The 19,284-nt window shown below is 44.3% G+C and overlaps 1 protein-coding gene across 1 annotated transcript; it reads right to left on the bottom strand.

Moving 5' to 3' along the window:
• Positions 1 to 6,165: 6,165 nt before the first annotated feature.
• Positions 6,166 to 16,795, bottom strand: LOC311104186 (galectin-3-binding protein A-like). Its single transcript, XM_084145889.1, has 6 exons — positions 16,707 to 16,795; positions 14,088 to 14,182; positions 13,463 to 13,672; positions 12,764 to 12,895; positions 9,680 to 9,968; positions 6,166 to 7,495 (listed from the first exon to the last, which is right to left on the bottom strand). Exons 2-6 carry the CDS (start codon positions 14,167 to 14,169, stop codon positions 6,406 to 6,408), a joined length of 1,803 nt encoding a protein of 600 aa, XP_084002015.1. The 5' UTR covers positions 14,170 to 14,182; positions 16,707 to 16,795; the 3' UTR covers positions 6,166 to 6,405.
• Between the last annotated feature and the right edge of the window lie 2,489 nt (positions 16,796 to 19,284).

Below are 19,284 nucleotides of genomic sequence, written 5' to 3' on the forward strand. Positions count from 1 at the left end.
AGTGCCACTGCATTTTTTAATTGTTCCTCGCTAATCAGGTACTGATTTAGACCTGGGACACCAGGTGGGTGCAATTAATTATCAGGTAGAACAGAAAACCAGCATGCTCCAGACCTCTTAAGAAGTTGAATAGCCCTACCCTAGGCAATTGGGCAACCCATAGCCCTTTTCACTCAGCCCATGTGTATGGGGTTGAAAATGGCAGATTTTGTTATTGATAAGCGCCTAAATTGGAATGCATTGGCTGTACAGGAACACGCTATACATGACGTCAGAGCTCAGGTTCTCGCTTCACAGCACTGGTAGGGGTTTTGACTGACAGCTGTTATAAACTTGAGCACCGTGCACAACAAGAAGATAACCCCATCCCTCCCGCTAATTGGGCTACTTTTGCACATGTGTTATTGTCTGAGTGAGGGAAATGCTTTAAATCGAGAGGAGTCGATGTGTTATGAAAGATGAGACATTGAGGATTATAATAAATACCGCTTTGATGTCATACAAACAAACCAAATGAGTCCAAATGTGCACTTTCCATATTTGAAAACTCATGTAACTTACAGTATCAAAGTTCATGATCTCTATGTTTGATCCACAGTTACTAAAATTACATGCATTATACCCTGAGTTGTCCTGAACAGAAGATTTGCCACGGAACACGCACTTGAATGCACTCATGACTCCATTTAATGCGCACCAAAATCTGTTTGTCTGAACAGTCTGAGAACGAAAGTGAACATTTCAGCTGTTCTGGGAACGTTCGTTTTTAGTTTGCAGGGAGGTTCTCAGAATGTTTTATTATGGTTCCCTAAAAGTTGCCCTGGGAGGTTTTGTTGACGTTCTGAGAATGGACATTATAGGTTATTCGAAGGTAATTAATTAACATTCTGAGAACATGTTTCAATACGATTTGTAATATTACTGCTAGCTTAGTGTGCGTTAACTGTTTTGAACGCCAAGCACAGATAGGACACATGGAAATTAATTAGCTTAGGCATTAATCATGCAAACATTGTGGCATCTTCTGTTCTCTATCAGAGTATTTGAGCGGAGTTGAGTGCTAAAAACCTCTCCTTGCTCACATGAAACACATGAAAAAAAAACTGCCGTTCCATATTCGCTCCAATCATTAAAATCACAATTTAACCAACACCCATCTATTTTTGTGACTACCTGGACCTACCATTTGGTTTTGAAGTATTTAAACCAAGCCATATGATTTTAAGAAAAGTATTTTAGTAAACAACATGAAAAAGTGACTGTTAGAAGCGCTCATCATTTCAAAGAGGCTACGTGTAGTATTAAACAGCATATAAACACTCTAAATACGTCAGGAGCCAGACAGGAATTATTTCTATATTATTAACCTTTATTTACATTATTTCAAGGCTATAGCCTACAAATAAATAAATTGTGAAGCATTTGCGAGTGTGACACACTGCCACTGCCACCTCTGTGTCCAATCGGATTCACTGAAATCGCAGGTCAGGCATGGCGCACGTCTATAGGAAGCAGAGCGCACATTCCACTTTCCTACGGTATTATTTTAGCAAACGGAAAATAACTCACTCCCGATAGACACAAGCAAAAACTTGTTACAGAAATGTTGTAGCAACATGCACCTAAACATTAGCTATCTGACATGCTGTATCCGTCTGAGCAACTGTAGGCCTCTTTGTGCCCGTGTCCAATCTGGCCAGGGGAAACCAAACCGTAACGTTGTGTATTTGTAGCCAAAGCCAATATATCTGTGTTAAGAGAAAATGTGAATGTAATCAAATTTGGTTTATATTCAAACTTCTTTAATCCAAAATTCATCAAATCAATAAATAGTGATGACATAGGCTAGACTGTGTTAATGCACCTGTAACTTTTAATTACAGATGTATATAGGCCTACACAGGGATGGAATTTAAGGATTTGGGGCACTGGCCATTTCCATCCATGGGCCTACATGATGCAACCCTGCATAAAGTAAGCTCAGCCCTGTTAGTTATATTGTCTAATCACAGTTGTCTCTGTGTAACGAAATCCCCCCTGTTAGTCTAGTTTTAAAATATAATTCAAATGAGTAAGTACAAGGTTTTACTATAACTACTGCTGTACACACATTTTCTATTCATATACTGTCCATCATGTCTATATTCCGGACTCTGATATTGCTTGTTCTGATCATTTGTACTTTTTTTTACTTTTTCGATTATGTGTGTATTGTTTTTTAATTACTAGATATTACGGCACTTTTGGAGCTAGAAAACACAAGCATTTTGCTGCATCAGCGATGACATCTTCAAGTCGGTGTAGGCAGTGCTTAATTTGAACCGGATCCTCCCGGAACATGATCCGGCATCTCTCCGTTGTGGACTGTTTCGTTCCGGAACCTATTTGTCCGGATCCCTACCTCTCCTGGCATGAAAAGTAATTGTCGCTATTTGCAATGTAAAAATTATAATAAAAGCGATCAAAGTTCATTCGAGTTGCCTTTTCTTTAATTAGATTTTCAGCCTGGCCCTGATATTCTGAGTTTATTCGGGTTGGGCCTATGGTTTGTGTAACATATGTTTGAGACCAACGCTTGGCCATGACTGTGTGAGTAGCGCCCTGTACAGTGGGGAAAAAAAGTATTTAGTCAGCCACCAATTGTGCAAGTTCTCCCACTTAAAAAGATGAGAGAGCCCTGTAATTTTCATCATAGGTACACGTCAACTATGACAGACAAAATGAGAAAAAAATATCCAGAAAATGTAGGATTTTTAATGAATTTATTTGCAAATTATGGTGGAAAATAAGTATTTGGTCAATAACAAAAGTTTCTCAATACTTTGTTATATACCCTTTGTTGGCAATGACACAGGTCAAACGTTTTCTGTAAGTCTTCACAAGGTTTTCACACACTGTTGCTGGTATTTTGGCCCATTCCTCCATGCAGATCTCCTCTAGAGCAGTGATGTTTTGGGGCTGTCGCTGGGCAACACGGACTTTCAACTCCCTCCAAAGATTTTCTATGGGGTTGAGATCTGGAGACTGGCTAAGCCACTCCAGGACCTTGAAATGCTTCTTACGAAGCCACTCCTTCGTTGCCCGGGCGGTGTGTTTGGGATCATTGTCATGCTGAAAGACCCAGCCACGTTTCATCTTCAATGCCCTTGCTGATGGAAGGAGGTTTTCACTCAAAATCTCACGATACATGGCCCCATTCATTCTTTCCTTTACACGGATCAGTCGTCCTGGTCCCTTTGCAGAAAAACAGCCCCAAAGCATGATGTTTCCACCCCCATGCTTCACAGTAGGTATGGTGTTCTTTGGATGCAACTCAGCATTCTTTGTCCTCCAAACACGACGAGTTGAGTTTTTACCAAAAAGTTCTATTTTGGTTTCATCTGACCATATGACATTCTCCCAATCCTCTTCTGGATCATCCAAATGCACTCTAGCAAACTTCAGACGGGCCTGGACGTGTACAGGCTTAAGCAGGGGGACACGTCTGGCACTGCAGGATTTGAGTCCCTGGCGGCGTAGTGTGTTACTGATGGTAGGCTTTGTTACTTTGGTCCCAGCTCTCTGCAGGTCATTCACTAGGTCCCCCTGTGTGGTTCTGGGATTTTTGCTCACCGTTCTTGTGATCATTTTGACCCCACGGGGTGAGATCTTGCGTGGAGCCCCAGATCGAGGGAGATTATCAGTGGTCTTGTGTGTCTTCCATTTCCTAATAATTGCTCCCACAGTTGATTTCTTCAAACCAAGCTGCTTACCTATTGCAGATTCAGTCTTCCCAGCCTGGTGCAGGTCTACAATTTTGTTTCTGGTGTCCTTTGACAGCTCTTTGGTCTTGGCCATAGTGGAGTTTGGAGTGTGACTGTTTGAGGTTGTGGACAGGTGTCTTTTATACTGATAACAAGTTCAAAAAGGTGCCATTAATACAGGTAACGAGTGGAGGACAGAGGAGCCTCTTAAAGAAGAAGTTACAGGTCTGTGAGAGCCAGAAATCTTGCTTGTTTGTAGGTGACCAAATACTTATTTTCCACCATAATTTGCAAATAAATTCATTAAAAATCCTACAATGTGATTTTCTGGATTTTCTTTTCTCAATTTGTCTGTCATAGTTGACGTGTACCTATGATGAAAATTACAGGCCTCTCTCATCTTTTTAAGTGGGAGAACTTGCACAATTGGTGGCTGACTAAATACTTTTTTCCCCCACTGTATATCTCACAGAACTAGAATAAGATTCACTTTCTATGATCTCTCTCCCTCTCTCTGCTCTGATAGACATGAGCCTGAAACTCTCATCTCTCCAGCGTTGCACTTCATCATTTATTTCCTTATAGAATCCTAGACACGCGAAGGGTTCTGGAGGAGCTGCAGCACCCCTGATACATTCCAATACACTTGCCAAAGTTATATAATTACTGCTGTCTGTTCAGAAAGACATGAAATAATTCTGAATAGCCTACTACACCATGAAAATGCCTATTTTTTATTGCCTAGCTGTGAATTGTGTTTAGCCCAAAACCAAGGCATAGCCTAGAGTCGTAAACGCGCGGCAAATCTGACACAGCATGCAGACAAAACAGGCCTTTCACAATATTTAAAAAGCAATCGCATGAAAACATAGGTTGGAAACAATATGTCTCCTGCTGAAAAGAGAAGACTCTAATATGTCTGCTGTAGGTTAACAAAATATTTGATAATCTTCCAAATATTGTTTTACACAGTAAAACAACAGAGATAGGCTTTTGGCACGAACGCATCTGCCATCACCAGCGAATGATCTGCGCATGATTGGGTGAGTCAGTAAAACTGGATATCATTTTTAGGATGATAATTTCCTCCTCATAGTGTAGCCTACAATATGTCTCCACACACCTAGGCCTATGCTATTGATGGATTCAATGTTGTTTTTATTGATCTCAGATTCTCAGTTTGTCAGTGTCAAAGTAGCCTGTCATTTCAATAATTTGTGCGGTATTAAAAAATATTCTGCCAAAGTCTCCAGTCATGTAAAATGATGTAGAATTGCATGAAATGCGTTTATAAAAGGCCACATTTTCCCTTGACCCAAGGCTACTAAAATTTTCCCCATGTGTGCATCTTCTGTAAGTGCCTCTACTCTACTGCTCTATGCCACTACGTAAATGCTATGATATGCGCGCAATGCTTTATTATAAAGGATATTTCTTTCCCCTCATGCGTTCCGGTACCTCAGCGCTCCCCAGGTCACCCTCCTCTCGCGCTCACTTTTTGTTCCGGCACCTCCCAATTTACAAATTAAGCGTTGGGTGTACTCGACCAATAAACTTTGATTTGATTTGAAGGTTGCTGCATTTTGACAGGGTTTTCATCCTCCCTATAGGGCCAGGAGTTTTTCCAGGAGTTTAAATCTATGTGATCTGATTAGAAAAACTCTGTTCTCATCATAGCCCATATAAAACCATTCTGCAACCGATTAATCAATATGTCATCATACCCTACACAGAGAGATTGACTTTAAGGTCAGAAAGGGACTTTCCCATCGGACAAGTCAGCAGTATGTTATGGTTGCCGAAGATTATGGTAATTTACCCGAAAATGTGAGTGAAGTCTCAGAGAGGTCAGGGAGTAGTTTGGCCAAAGAGGAACTCATACCTTTTAACCAAATTCAGCCTCCACATGGAGCATTTACCACTGAATATGATTGAAGGAATGACCCCATCTAGTGGAGGAATAACAGACATGGTCCATCTTTGAATCTGTCCTATTATGGTCTCTGTGAGAGCACTGGAAGCACCATTGAGGCCAACTCCATTTTGAAGTAGTCAGTTTTCTTCTTCTACTACTTCTATGAGTTGGCAAACAAACTGAAAGGGTGCATACTGCCACCTGGAGTGTGTTGTTTGAACAGGTATATAGCCAAGGTGGCCGATTTACTGCCACCTTCAGTAATGGAATATTTGCTCACAACTTTAATTCATTGGCTGATCCCTCCTGATGACCTGATTGGAATTATGTGATCCTTCCTTAACCCATAGGAAGTCCCACACACCCAGTAGACTTCTTCAAAATGGTGACAGTCCTCAATGGCGCTGGCCATGGTAAAACAGGCTTTGGGCACTAGAGTCCTCTAGCTATCTCTATGGGAAGCACTAGCCATCATCTGGGGGAAAAAAAACATAATCCACATCCCTGTATGTTAAAATGCCTTTATTCAAGTGCAAGCATAGATGTTATAGTTTTTGCTTAATACTTGCTTTCAGCAAATCAACAAAAGGTTATAATCAAATCAATCACATATTTCCAAAACTACAGTACCATAATTTCAAACTATTGTATAGAAAAAAATAAGCAATTGATTGGCAACAGGGACATCATTATTTGATTTTTGGATGTGTGTTAGGAACATTGTTGCATCTGTGCCAGGCAGTGCTATCAGATGTATTCTGGTCTCACCACGAACCGAAAGTCATACTGGCCTTTAGGACAGGGGTAGGACAGGGCCAGACTGATGTTAGTAGGGATCTGGGCCATGTTGTTCTTGAAGTCCTGTACGTGAAAGACATACCTGCCCTCGCATGTTAGGAGCAGTCGGTTGCTGAAGCGAACACTGTTGGTCTGGTTTTGGTGTCTAAGGCTGCTTTGGAGAGAGAGGCTGGCAGTGGGGAAGGAAATACACCTAGAACATTCTTGTTGGTTCTTAAAGACTCTTGCTGACCAACTGAGGGGGTTGGTGCCTTTGGTCTGGTAAATCACACTATTGTGGTTTGGTGTGGTGAATGACTTGCCATAATCTGTGGCTGGAGTGGGGTAATACATTTGGTAGTGGCTGTAGCGCCTGTTATAATCATATCGAATATCTTGGCGTGGTGGCTCCTTGTTGGTTGAGTTGATGGTGAAGCTCCATGGCTCAGCAGTGTAGATCCTGGGATAGTAATCGTGCTCTTCTTCACTCTCGCTGCTTTTGTGCTTCCTCAGAGTTTCGAACGACAAGGCGTTGAACTGGAAGCCTCTGAGCATGCTGACACGATAGAGCTTCTCGTGGCTCCTGTAGAGCTCCGAGGTAAACTGCAGGTTGTAGAGCTTCTCAGTGGGGATCATCGGGAAGCGGATGTGGCCTAACAGGGCCACCTGGCTCTTGGTGCCAGTCGAGTCACCCTTCTCTATGATCCAACTCTCCAGCGCTTGCAGGAGGAACCCCTCGTCCGGTATCACTAGGTCAGAGCGTGCCAAGAGGGCCATCAGGAAGTCTGTGGAGAGGTCATTCCAGGCCGGGGAGTTGATCAGAGCCTCGCAGTTCCAGGCCAGGTACTGGAGGCAGTTCTCCTTAAGCAGCAGGTCCCCGGTCTGGACAGAGTACTGGTACAGAGAGGCCTGGGTGTGGAAGGAGGGGTCCTCAGGGAGGAGTACAGTGAAGAGCCTGCCGGTGTCCTGCATCAGCCGTTTCACCCCGAACTTTGAGGCCAGCTTGTGGAGGCACTGGGCGGAGGAGACGGTCACGTCGATCTTGCGGGTGTAAAGGTACCTAGAGAACCAGAGCAAGGACATTTAAATAAATTAACTTTTATTCAAAAAAATTTAGGAGATATCATAGCTAAAAAGGACATTCAGCCAGTGGTGTTGGATAGAGAGAAACTGTGCTTTAAGTAAGGCACAATCACCCTGGATCTACACAATTGATGCAACGAGACATGGATTCATCTTTACAGTCTACTTTTGAGGTCTAAAATTCTCTGACACATTTGGATTTTGGGTTGTACGGTGCGGTAAATTCTGCATTTTACAACTTCATGTTGGATGAAATTAGTCTATGGGCCAGGACAAATTGTAATCCATGGTTAGGTTTTCTTTAAAACAGCCAGTACAAACTTCAGCTTACTTTAGCCACCGCTACCAACTGAGCTACATCCCTGCCGGCCATTCCCTCCCCTACCCTGGACGACGCTGGGCCAATTGTGCGCCGCCCCATGGGTCTCCCGGTCGCGGCCGGCTACGACAGAGCTTCCCCTTTAAGACATACAGTGAGGGAAAAAAGTATTTGATCCCCTGCTGATTTTGTACGTTTGCCCACTGACAAATAAATGATCAGTCTATAATTTTAATGGTAGGTTTATTTGAACAGTGAGAGACAGAATAACAACCAAAAAAATCCAGAAAAACGCATGTCAAAAATGTTATACATTGATTTGCATTTTAATGAGGGAAATAAGTATTTGACCCCCTCTCAATCAGAAAGATTTCTGGCTCCCAGGTGTCTTTTATACAGGTAACGAGCTGAGATTAGGAGCACACTCTTAAAGGGAGTGCTCCTAATCTCAGCTTGTTACCTGTATAAAAGACACCTGTCCACAGAAGCAATCAATCAATCAGATTCCAAACTCTCTACAATGGCCAAGACCAAAGAGCTCTCCAAGGATGTCAGGGACAAGACTGTAGACCTACACAAGGCTGGAATGGGCTACAATACCATCGCCAAGCAGCTTGGTGAGAAGGTGACAACAGTTGGTGCGATTATTCGCAAATGGAAGAAACACAAAAGAACTGTCAATCTCCCTCGGCCTGGGGCTCCATGCAAGATCTCACCTCGTGGAGTTGCAATGATCATGAGAACGGTGAGGAATCAGCCCAGAACTACACGGGAGGATCTTGTCAATGATCTCAAGGCAGCTGGGACCATAGTCACCAAGAAAACAATTGGTAACACACTACGCCGTGAAGGACTGAAATCCTGCAGCGCCCGCAAGGTCCCCCTGCTCAAGAAAGCACATATACATGCCCGTCTGAAGTTTGCCAATGAACATCTGAATGATTCAGAGGAGAACTGGGTGAAAGTGTTGTGGTCAGATGAGACCAAAATCGAGCTCTTTGGCATCAACTCAACTCGCCGTGTTTGGAGGAGGAGGAATGCTGCCTATGACCCCAAGAACACCATCCCCACCGTCAAACATGGAGGTGGAAACATTATGCTTTGGGGGTGTTTTTCTGCTAAGGGGACAGGACAACTTCACCGCATCAAAGGGACCATGGACAGGGCCATGTACCGTCAAATCTTGGGTGAGAACCTCCTTCCCTCAGCCAGGGCATTGAAAATGGGTTGTGGATGGGTATTCCAGCATGACAATGACCCAAAACACACGGCCAAGGCAACAAAGGAGTGGCTCAAGAAGAAGCACATTAAGGTCCTGGAGTGGCCTAGCCAGTCTCCAGACCTTAATCCCATAGAAAATCTGTGGAGGGAGCTGAAGGTTCGAGTTGCCAAACGTCAGGCTCGAAACCTTAATGACTTGGAGAAGATCTGCAAAGAGGAGTGGGACAAAATCCCTCCTGAGATGTGTGCAAACCTGGTGGCCAACTACAAGAAACGTTTGACCACTGTGATTGCCAACAAGGGTTTTGCCACCAAGTACTAAGTCATATTTTGCAGAGGGGTCAAATACTTATTTCCCTCATTAAAATGCAAATAAATGTATAATTATTTTTGACATGCGTTTTTCTGGATTTTTTTGTTGTTATTCTGTCTCTCACTGTTCAAATAAACCTACCATTACAATTATAGACTGATCATTTCTTTGTCAGTGGGCAAACGTACAAAATCAGCAGGGGATCAAATACTTTTTTCCCTCACTGTACAACATTCTTGTGTATGTATTTAATCCAATAAACATACAGTATATCTAAATAGCACCTGTTAAGGTTCATAGACTAGTACCTGATGAAGCTGGTGACATGGGGGCTGCAGGCTTGGCTAATCTCTACGGAGAGGCTACTGGACCCATTGGTGATGTTGAAGTGTGGGTAGAGAGAGAGGATCAGTTTGTGGGTGCAGATGTTCCTTTCCTCCACCTCTAACTTCCCCTCCCCGTCTCTGTTCCCTGTGGGGCTCTGGAATGCGATGATGATGTCACAGTCATCCCCACGGTCAAACAACTCGCCCAGGTCATCTGACAGGCCCAGACTGTGGTCCAGGAAATGGGCTGTGTCACTGGTCAAATCTGTGCCTGTACAGTATGAGGAATGCACATGATTAGGACTGTACATGATTAGTAGGAATATGTAGGGCTGATAGTGTGTCTTTTAGTTTCAGTGAAGTTAGGAACATGTATTAATTCATTAATTCATCCCTTTATTTAACCAGGAAAATAACCTTGTGTAGTTTTTATGGGTTAAAATGTATGTTTCTTCCCTAACCTTGGTCAAACAGAGTCTGCAGACACACTGTGTCACGCCCTGACTCTGAGGACTTGTATTTGTTGAGTCAGGGTGTGTATTTTCTGTGTTGTGTTTGCTATGTCGATGTTCTATGTTTAAGATCTAGAATGTGTAGATCTATGTTGGCCTGTGTGGTTCCCAATCAGAGGCAGCTGTTGCTCGTTGTCTCTGATTGGGGACAATACTTAGGCAGCCTGTTGGCACCAGTTAGTGGTGGGATCTTGTTCCGTGTAAGGTATGTTGTGTGTATGCTACCTTGGACTTCACGTTTCGGTTGTTGTTTTGTCGTGGTGTTTATTCGTTAAATAAACATGTATGCTTATCACGCTGCGCCTTGGTCCTTCTCGTTCGTAAACGATCGTGACAGAAGATCCCACCAAAATAGGACCAAGCAGCGTGTTCAGGAGCAAACGCCGGGAATTAAACAGGAGGTTACGTTAGTAGATGTCCTCCTCGGTTGGGGGAGAATCACGGAGGAGGAGGCCGTCCGCTGCCGGAAGGCGATGAAGGAGGATGCCCAGGTAGGAGAGGAGAAACGGCGCCAACAGTGCCGACGACGGAGACCCGAGAGGCAACCCCAATAAAAAAATTTGGGGGGGGCACACGGTGTGGACGACGAGGCAGCAGGAGGCAGCGACAGGGCGGATCTGCAGGTTAGGAGAGGAGGCCACCAGGTTAAGGGGGCTATTGGTTCAGAGGGAGCAGAAGTTATTAGGTCAGAGGGAGGCGCTACAGGAGGCGATAAGGGAGAAGGAGAGTGTAGAGGCACGGCGAGAGGAGCTGGTTAGGCAGCAGAAGGAGCGGGGGTTTATAAAGGAACCCAGTCCCGCTCCTCGCACCAAGAAAGTGGTGCGTGTCGCCAGTCCGGTCCGGCCCGTTCCTGCTCCCCGCATTAAGTCAGTGGTGCGTGTTCCCAGTACGGCCCGACCCGTTCCTGCTCCCCGCACTAAGCCAGTGGTGTGTGTTCCCAGTACGGTCCGGCCCGTTCCTGCTCCTCGCATCAAGCCAGTGGTGCGCGTCGCCAGCCCGGTCCGGCCTGTTCCTGCCCCTCGCACCAAGCCAGTGGTGCGCGTCGCCAGCCCGGTCCGGCCTGTTCCTGTCCCTCGCACCAAGCCAGTGGTGCGCGTCGCTAGCCCGGTCCGGCCTGTACCTGTCCCTCGCACCAAGCCAGTGGTGCGCGTCGCCAGCCCGGCCCGGCCTGTTCCTGACCCTCGCACCAAACCAGTGATGCGCGTCGCCAGCCCGGTCCGGCCTGTTCCTGCCCCTCGCACCAAGCCTGTGGTGCGCGTCGCCAGGCCGGCCCGGCCTGTTCCTGCCCCTCGCATCAAACCAGTGGTGCGCGTCGCCAGCCCGGCCCGGCCTGTTCCTGCCCCTCGCACCAAGCCTGTGGTGCGCGTCGCCAGTCCGGCCCGGCCTGTTCCTGCCCCTCGCACCAAGCCAGTGGTGCGCGTCGCCAGTCCGGTACGGCCCGTTCCTGCTCCCCGCACCAAGCCAGTGGTGCGCGTCGCAAGCCCGGTCCGGCCCGTTCCTGCTCCCCGCACCAAGCCAGTGGTGCGTGTGTCCAGTCCGGCACGGCCCGTGCCTGTTTCACCGGTGCCTGGTACGGCACCGGTCAGCTGCTCCACTCCGGAGCCAGAGCAATCCGCTCCACCAGGGTCCGGTCCAACTCCGGTCAGCGGATCCACTCCGGAGCCAGAGCAATCCGCTCCACCAGTGTCCGGTCCAGCTCCGGTCAGCGGCTCCACTCCGGAGCCAGAGCAGTTCGATCCACCGTCGTCGGGTCCAGCTCCAGTCAGTGGTTCCAGTCCAGACCCAGACGTCAGCCCCTCTCCAGGTTCGGGGTCTCCCACACCAGGGTCCAGACAGGGCTTGGTACGTCGTGGGAGGAAGGAGAGGGGAAGCAGCGCGCCGAGGTCCAGACCAGACCAGGGGCGCAACAGGGAGGTGGAGAGTAAGTGGTGGTCACGCCCGGAGCCGGATCCGCCTCCGAGGCGGAATGCCCACCCGGCCCCTACCCTGTTATGTTTATGTGGCGCGGTCGGAGTCCGCACCTTTGGGGGGGGGGGGGGGTACTGTCACGCCCTGACTCTGAGGACTTGTATTTGTTGAGTCAGGGTGTGTATTTTCTGTGTTGTGTTTGCTATGTCGATGTTCTATGTTTAAGATCTAGAATGTGTAGATCTATGTTGGCCTGTGTGGTACCCAATCAGAGGCAGCTGTTGCTCGTTGTCTCTGATTGGGGACCATACTTAGGCAGCCTGTTGGCACCAGTTAGTGGTGGGATCTTGTTCCGTGTAAGGTATGTTGTGTGTATGCTACCTTGGACTTCACGTTTCGTTTGTTGTTTTGTCGTGGTGTTTATTCGTTAAATAAACATGTATGCTTATCACGCTGCGCCTTGGTCCTTCTCGTTCGTAAACGATCGTGACACACTGGGTGAATCTCAAATGTATTTTCCTCAATTCCTTGCATCCTCTTAACTCACCTCCTAAAAACATCTCTGCCGTTTTGAGAAGGAGGCGTGGAGACTTTTCAGCAGGAGACGAGGAGCTAGGAGCAAAGGAATCAGGGAAAAGTGTAGTACCTCTCTCACAAACGACCCCTGCGTCCTCCTTGTGGGAACAGTCGGTCAACGCCCAGCCCTTGAAAGGACAGCTGGACAGGGACTTCTCGGTTCCTTTGCAGTTCATATCATCCAACCAGATTGAACCCGATCCTTGGATACACAAAACAGAGGATAAACAAAGAGCAAGCAAAATCATGTGCAGAAATATGCAAAATATTATATTGTGGTGTATAAAATTATGTTAGTTGACTCTTTCTGCTGGTGCTGCCTGCCATTCCCACAAATCACTGCCTATTTGAACTTGCTCCCTCCAAGAATCCCAAATTCCTTGTCATCATATTGCTAACGCTTATTCAATCCTCTCATATTTTTACAAAAGTCCCTAGGGGGTAGGGGTTGCTGAGGTTTGATTTGGGATTCAGAGTTATTGACAATGCTACTAATACTTATATTTTTCCACTGCCTCCTTTTGGCAAACTCATGCAAGGAGTCATATTCATCAGGCAAACTGTAGCAAAAGGTTTCAAATTGTTGTGCTGACAGAAAATGAAAAGGAGCATTCCTTATTGCACAAGATCTGATAGTACCTCCCCATTTCACTCTGTTTCATTCTTCCATTTTGTGCCTTGTGAATACGACCCAGGTAGTCCCTCCCTGTTTCAGTCCATTTTCTTCCATTTGGTGCCTAATGAACATGACCCTTTGTAAGATACTCACCCTCTCCATAAGTCCCTCCAGTGACAGCAGATATAACGCCAGGGAACTTCAGCTGACGACACACCACCTGAGCCTCGGCCAGGTCCCAGCCATCGTCACAGACGGTCCCCCATTTCCCCTCGTGGTACACCTCCACTCGACCCTCTGAGTCCTGTTTACCCCCCACCAGCCTCACCTCACCCTCCTGTGGGGGCTCTGTCGAGGACTTACCTGTGAGCACAGAGAGGGTGAGGATTTTAAGTTAGTCAGTTTAAAAATTGGACTGATGAGCTACAACCGACCACAGATTTATGCAACTATGCTGTTTGCTTACATTTCTATTAGACTACAGTACAAAGCATGAACCAACTTGTTTGTGTTTTGCAAACAGGAACTTGAGGAGTACACTACATGATTGGCCTATTCCTGATTCATTGGAAAGTCTGCTATTAAAACATCATGTCATTGTCATTCACAAACTATCATTACTTAATTGTGATAGGGGAATATCAGATTTCATTGTGCCTTTGGCTAACTGAACTTATCCTGGTCCCAGATCTGTTTGTGCTGTATGGCCATGGCCTTTGGCATGCCAATGACTGTAGGAGTTGACAACACAGTACAAACCAGGCTAAATTGAACTCACTGAATAGATTCCATGTTGCAGAGTCTAGTCCAGGGACATGGAGAAGCAACAGCAGCCACAGAGTGATTCCACGCTTCTGCATTTTCACCAGCCAGCTTGGGAAATTGACAAACAGATAAGCAATAGAAAAAGAGGGAAATGGAAGAGGAATCATACAGTCCAGTTTTTGCCTTAAGGTATAAACCATATTAAATAGGCTATACAGAACTTTTGCCTCTGGGGGTGCTCTTGAGGCAACATGGGTCCCCTAATTATAGCTCAGACACACCGGTAGGATTGTAAACCGTTTGCTGACAGTGGTGGGAAAAAGTATGCAATTTTCATCCTTTAGTAAAAGTAAAGATACCTTAATAGAAAATGACTCAAGTAAAAGTGAAAGTCACACAGTAGAATACTACTTTAGTAAAAGTATAAAAGTATTTGGTTTTAAATATACTTAAATATCAAAAGTAAATGTAATTGCTAAAATATACTTAAGTATCAAAAGTTAAAGTTAAAGTATAACTAATTTCAAATTCCTTATATAAAGCAAACCAGACGGCATCATTTTCTTGATTTTTAAATTGATGAATAGCCAAGGGGCATGCGCCAACACTCAGAGATCATTTACAAACAAAGCATGTGTTTAGTGAGTCCGCACGATCAGAGGCAGTAGGGATGACCAGGGATGTTCTCTTGATAAGTGTGTGAATTAGAAAATGTTCCTGTCCAGCTAAGCATTCAAAATGTAACAAGTACTTTTGGGTGTCACTGTAAATGTATGGAGTAAAATGTACATAATTTTCTTTAAGAATGTAGTGAAGTAAAAGTAAAAGTAGTCAAAATATAAAATATAAAGTAATGTACAGATACCCCAAAAAACGACTTAAGTAGTACTTTCAAGTATTTTTTACTTAAGTACTTTACATCACTGCCTGCCGACAGTACTTAGCACCTCTAAACAGAGTGTAGGCAGGCAGTTTATTTTGTGTTTACACAGCAAAGGCATAATGTTACCCATGTTGTCCAAAAAGTTGACTCAAGTTTGCCAAAAAGCACCTGGAAGCACAAGGATGATCATCAAGACTCTTGGAAGAATGTTCTATGGACAGATGATCCAAAAGTATAACTTTTTGGACGACATGGGTTCCATTATGCCTGCTGAAAACCAAACACTGCATTCCACATTAAGAACCTCATACCAACGGTCAAGCATGGTGGTGGTGGTGTGATGGTTTGGGGATGCTTTGCTGCCTCAGGACCTGGACGACTTGCCTTAATAGAAGGAACCATGAATTCTGCTCTGTATCAGTTTAATATACAGGAGAAGGTCAGGCCATCCGTCTGTGAGCTGAAGCTGAAGCACATCTGGGTCATGCAGCAAGACAATACTCCAAAACACACAATCAAGTCTACATGAAAATGGCTAAAATGCAACAAATGTGAAGTTTCGGAATGGCCTAGTCAACGTCCAGACCTAATCCCAATTGAGATGTTGTGGCAGGACTTGAAACGAGCAGTTCATGCTTGAAAGCCCACAATTGTCGCTGAGTTACAGCAGTTCTGCATGGAAGAGTGGGCCCAAATTCCTCCACAGTGACGTGAGAGACTGATCAACAACTACAGGAAGTGTTTGGTTGGATTCATTGCAGCTAAAGGTGGCACAACCAGTGGGGGAAATTACTTTTTCACACAGGGCCATTGGGTGTTGCATAACTTTGTTTATGAAATAAATGAAATAAGTATGTCATTGTTGTGTTGTTTGTTCACTCAGGTTTCCTTTATCTAATACTAGGTTTTGGTTGAAGATCTGCTAACATTCACAATCAGAAATATGCAAACGTAGAGAAAATTAGAAAGGGGGAAAATACTTTTTCATGGCACTGTATATGGAGTGTGACTGGCTCATGACATTTAACCGTGGATGCCTATTTTTCCTGTTTGTTGTCACTCCTGTGGCTCTCTGATTGGCTCAAAGTCAAGTTGTTGGACACTGATGAACATTGCGAAAGTTGTTTGATACTGACAAGCATTGCGATTCTACAAGTAGAAACGGCAGGTTCGTCGCTACCGGGTCAGTACGCAGTACGTACCGCGTTTGTTCTAGCAAGAGAAGGAACGGCCTCCCACTGTTATCGGCAGTGCGATTCTCAGTGTGTTTCATGCTTAAATATGCCCACCTCACAACGTCCATTAGCAAAACCATTGGCATAAAGCTTTAATGTCTATATATTATACCATCTTCCCCAACAATAAGAACCACCATTAATCGTTTTAGCTGATGCAATTTTTTTTGTACTAAAATAGGAAAATGTTATTCTACACAAAAATACAAGTAATGCTGTATCTGCAAAAAATCTAATGCTTCACTTCAAATACCTGCATTCAGTAAGGCAACTGGATCATACAGTCTACAATGCACTGTGCTATTTCCACTCCATACATTGTATTGATAAGACATCATATCACATTTTGTTGATTTTTAACGGAGTCCATTTTCTATACATAAAGTAAATGTATGTGTACAAGACACAATCAAGTATATCTAATATAATCAAACAGTATTGTTTATGCAGCACTGAGGACAATAGTTAATTTAGGCTTTTCCATAGATGACATTCTGATTCTCAAATGTCTTACCTCTTGTGTCTTGCTGTGTGCGTCGTGGTTCTTTTAAAACCCTTATGAAATTCCACTGCTTATATAGCCACAGGGGTGGAAGTATTTGCTAATGTAATGAAAACTGCACTTCCGCAAATGGATTCTCTATGTTTCGTTTCTTGTGAAATCACAGGGGGTCTGGTGAGCATTTATTGTCATGAATCTTGCCCTGGAGGCAGCTAGGCAGAGTGGGCACTAGCTGGCACAGCCACAAAGTCATAAAATCAGATTTGAAACCTAACCCTAACCTTAAACCTAACCTTAACCTCACTGCTAACCATAATGCCTAACCCTAACCTTAAAACACATTTTTTACGATATAGCCAATTTTGAGGATTTTTCGTAGTTATTACTATTTTTTACATTGCAGAATAATAGTGAAGACATCAAAAGTATGAAATAACACATATGGAATCATGTAGTATTTAATATTTGAGATTCTTCAAATAACCACCCTTTGCCTTGATGACAGCTTTGCACACTCTTGTCATTCTCTCAACCAGCTTCACCTGGAATGCTTTTCCAACCGTCTTGAAGGAGTTCCCACATATGCTGAGCACTTGTTGGATGCTTTTCCTTCACTCTGCCATCCGACTCATCCCAAACCATCTCAATTGGATTGAGGTCGGGGGATTGGGGAGGCCAGGTCATCTGATGCAGCACTCCATCACTCTCCTTCTCGATAAAATAGCCCTTATACAGGTGTGTTGGGTCATTGTCCTGTTGAAAAACAAATGATAGTCCCACTAAGTCCAAACCAGATGGGATGGCATATCGCTGCAGAATGCTGTGGTAGCCATGCTGGTTAAGTATGCCTTGAATTCTAAATAAATCACAGACAGTGTCACCAGCAAAGCACCCCCACACCATAACTCCTCCTCCTCCATGCTTTATGGTGGGAACTACACATGCGGAGATCATCCGTTCACCCACATCGTGTCTCACAAAGACACGGCGGTTTGAACCAAAAATCTCAAATTTCGACTCCAGACCAAAGGATACATTTCCACTAGTCTAATGTCCATTGCTTGTGTTTCTTGGCCCAAGCAGGTGTCTTCTTCTTATTGGTGTCCTTTAGTAGTGGTTTCTTTGCAGCAATTCGACCATTGTGAGAGAAAGATCACGTATTTACCTGATTTGTTTAATATGAATAGATAACAATTAATACGCTTAACAGTAGTAGAGACATTTCTTAACTACCGATGCTGTGCTTTTCATAAGGATGGTTCCCTCTAGCTCCCTGCAGCTGTTCTGGGCGTGTAGTCAAGGACATGGGATAGAGATAAACTTGAGGAACAGATAGACCTGTATTGTTTCAATTTCTCGTTGCTTCTGAGTAACCTGGTCACACGACAAGAGCCTCAGAGTGACCACAGTTTTTCAGTTCATCCTGTATTGTACTATCTTCCAAGGGCACAGCTGTGTGGAGATAGTAACAGAACTAACGTTATCACTTGTTTGTGCGCTATGACCCGATACACATAGCCACAAGAAGAAAACAAGGTAGCTCCTGATCTGCCGGGTAGGGGGTGGAACCAGCCATGACTAAGCATTTTTAGGTCCACTATATGAGACATTTCCTGTTCGTTGGACTCTCACTCTATCCACTTGGTTGTGTGGAAATTGCGACCAGCTCCCTTATCGATAAGTTATTTGAATAAAGATTTAGTTGAAGTATAACTCTGACTTGTGTGATAAGTTTGTCTCTCCTCATTTGATACTATTTAAAATATCCACCGCACCATGAAGGCCTGATTCACACAGTACCCTCTGAACAGTTGATGTTGAGATGTGTCTGTTACTTTAACTCTGTGAAGTATTTATTTGGGCTGCAATTTCTGAGAATGGTAACTCTAATGAACTTATCCTCTGCAGCAGAGGTAACTCTGGGTCTTCCATTCCTGTGGCAGTCCTCATGAGAGCCAGTTTCATCATAGCGCTTGATGGTTTTTGCGACTGCACTTGAAGAAACTTTCAAAGTTCTTGACATTTTCCGTATTGACTGACCTTCATCGCTTAAAATAATGATGGACTGTTGTTTCTCTTTGCTTATTTGAGCTGTTCTTGCCATAATATGGAGTTGGTCTTCTAGAGCTATCTTCTGTATACCTTGTCAAATCACAACTGATTGGCTCAAACGCATTAAGAAGGAAATAAACTCCACAAATTAACTTTTAAGAAGGCACACCTGTTCATTGAATGCATTCCAGGTGACTACCTCATGAAGCTGGTTGAGAGAATGCCAAGAGTGTGCAAAGCTGTCATCAAGGCAAAAGGGTGGCTATTTGAAGAATCTCAAATATAAAATATATTTTGATTTGTTTAACACTTTTTTGGTTACTACATGATTCCATATGTGTTATTTCATAGTTTTGATGTCTTCACTATTATTCTACAATGTACACATTTTTGAAATAATATAAAGAAGTAAAGAAAAACCCTTGAATGAGTAGGTATGTCCAAACTTTTGACTGGTAGTGTATATTTGGCCGTCTTCCTAGTAGAATATTATAAAAATGGTGTGTAACAATGCCAGATCACGCTTGTCTTGCTAGTT

The sequence above is a fragment of the Coregonus lavaretus genome (genome assembly GCF_964263955.1).
Source record: "Coregonus lavaretus genome assembly, chromosome: 2".
NCBI lineage: Eukaryota > Metazoa > Chordata > Actinopteri > Salmoniformes > Salmonidae > Coregonus > Coregonus lavaretus.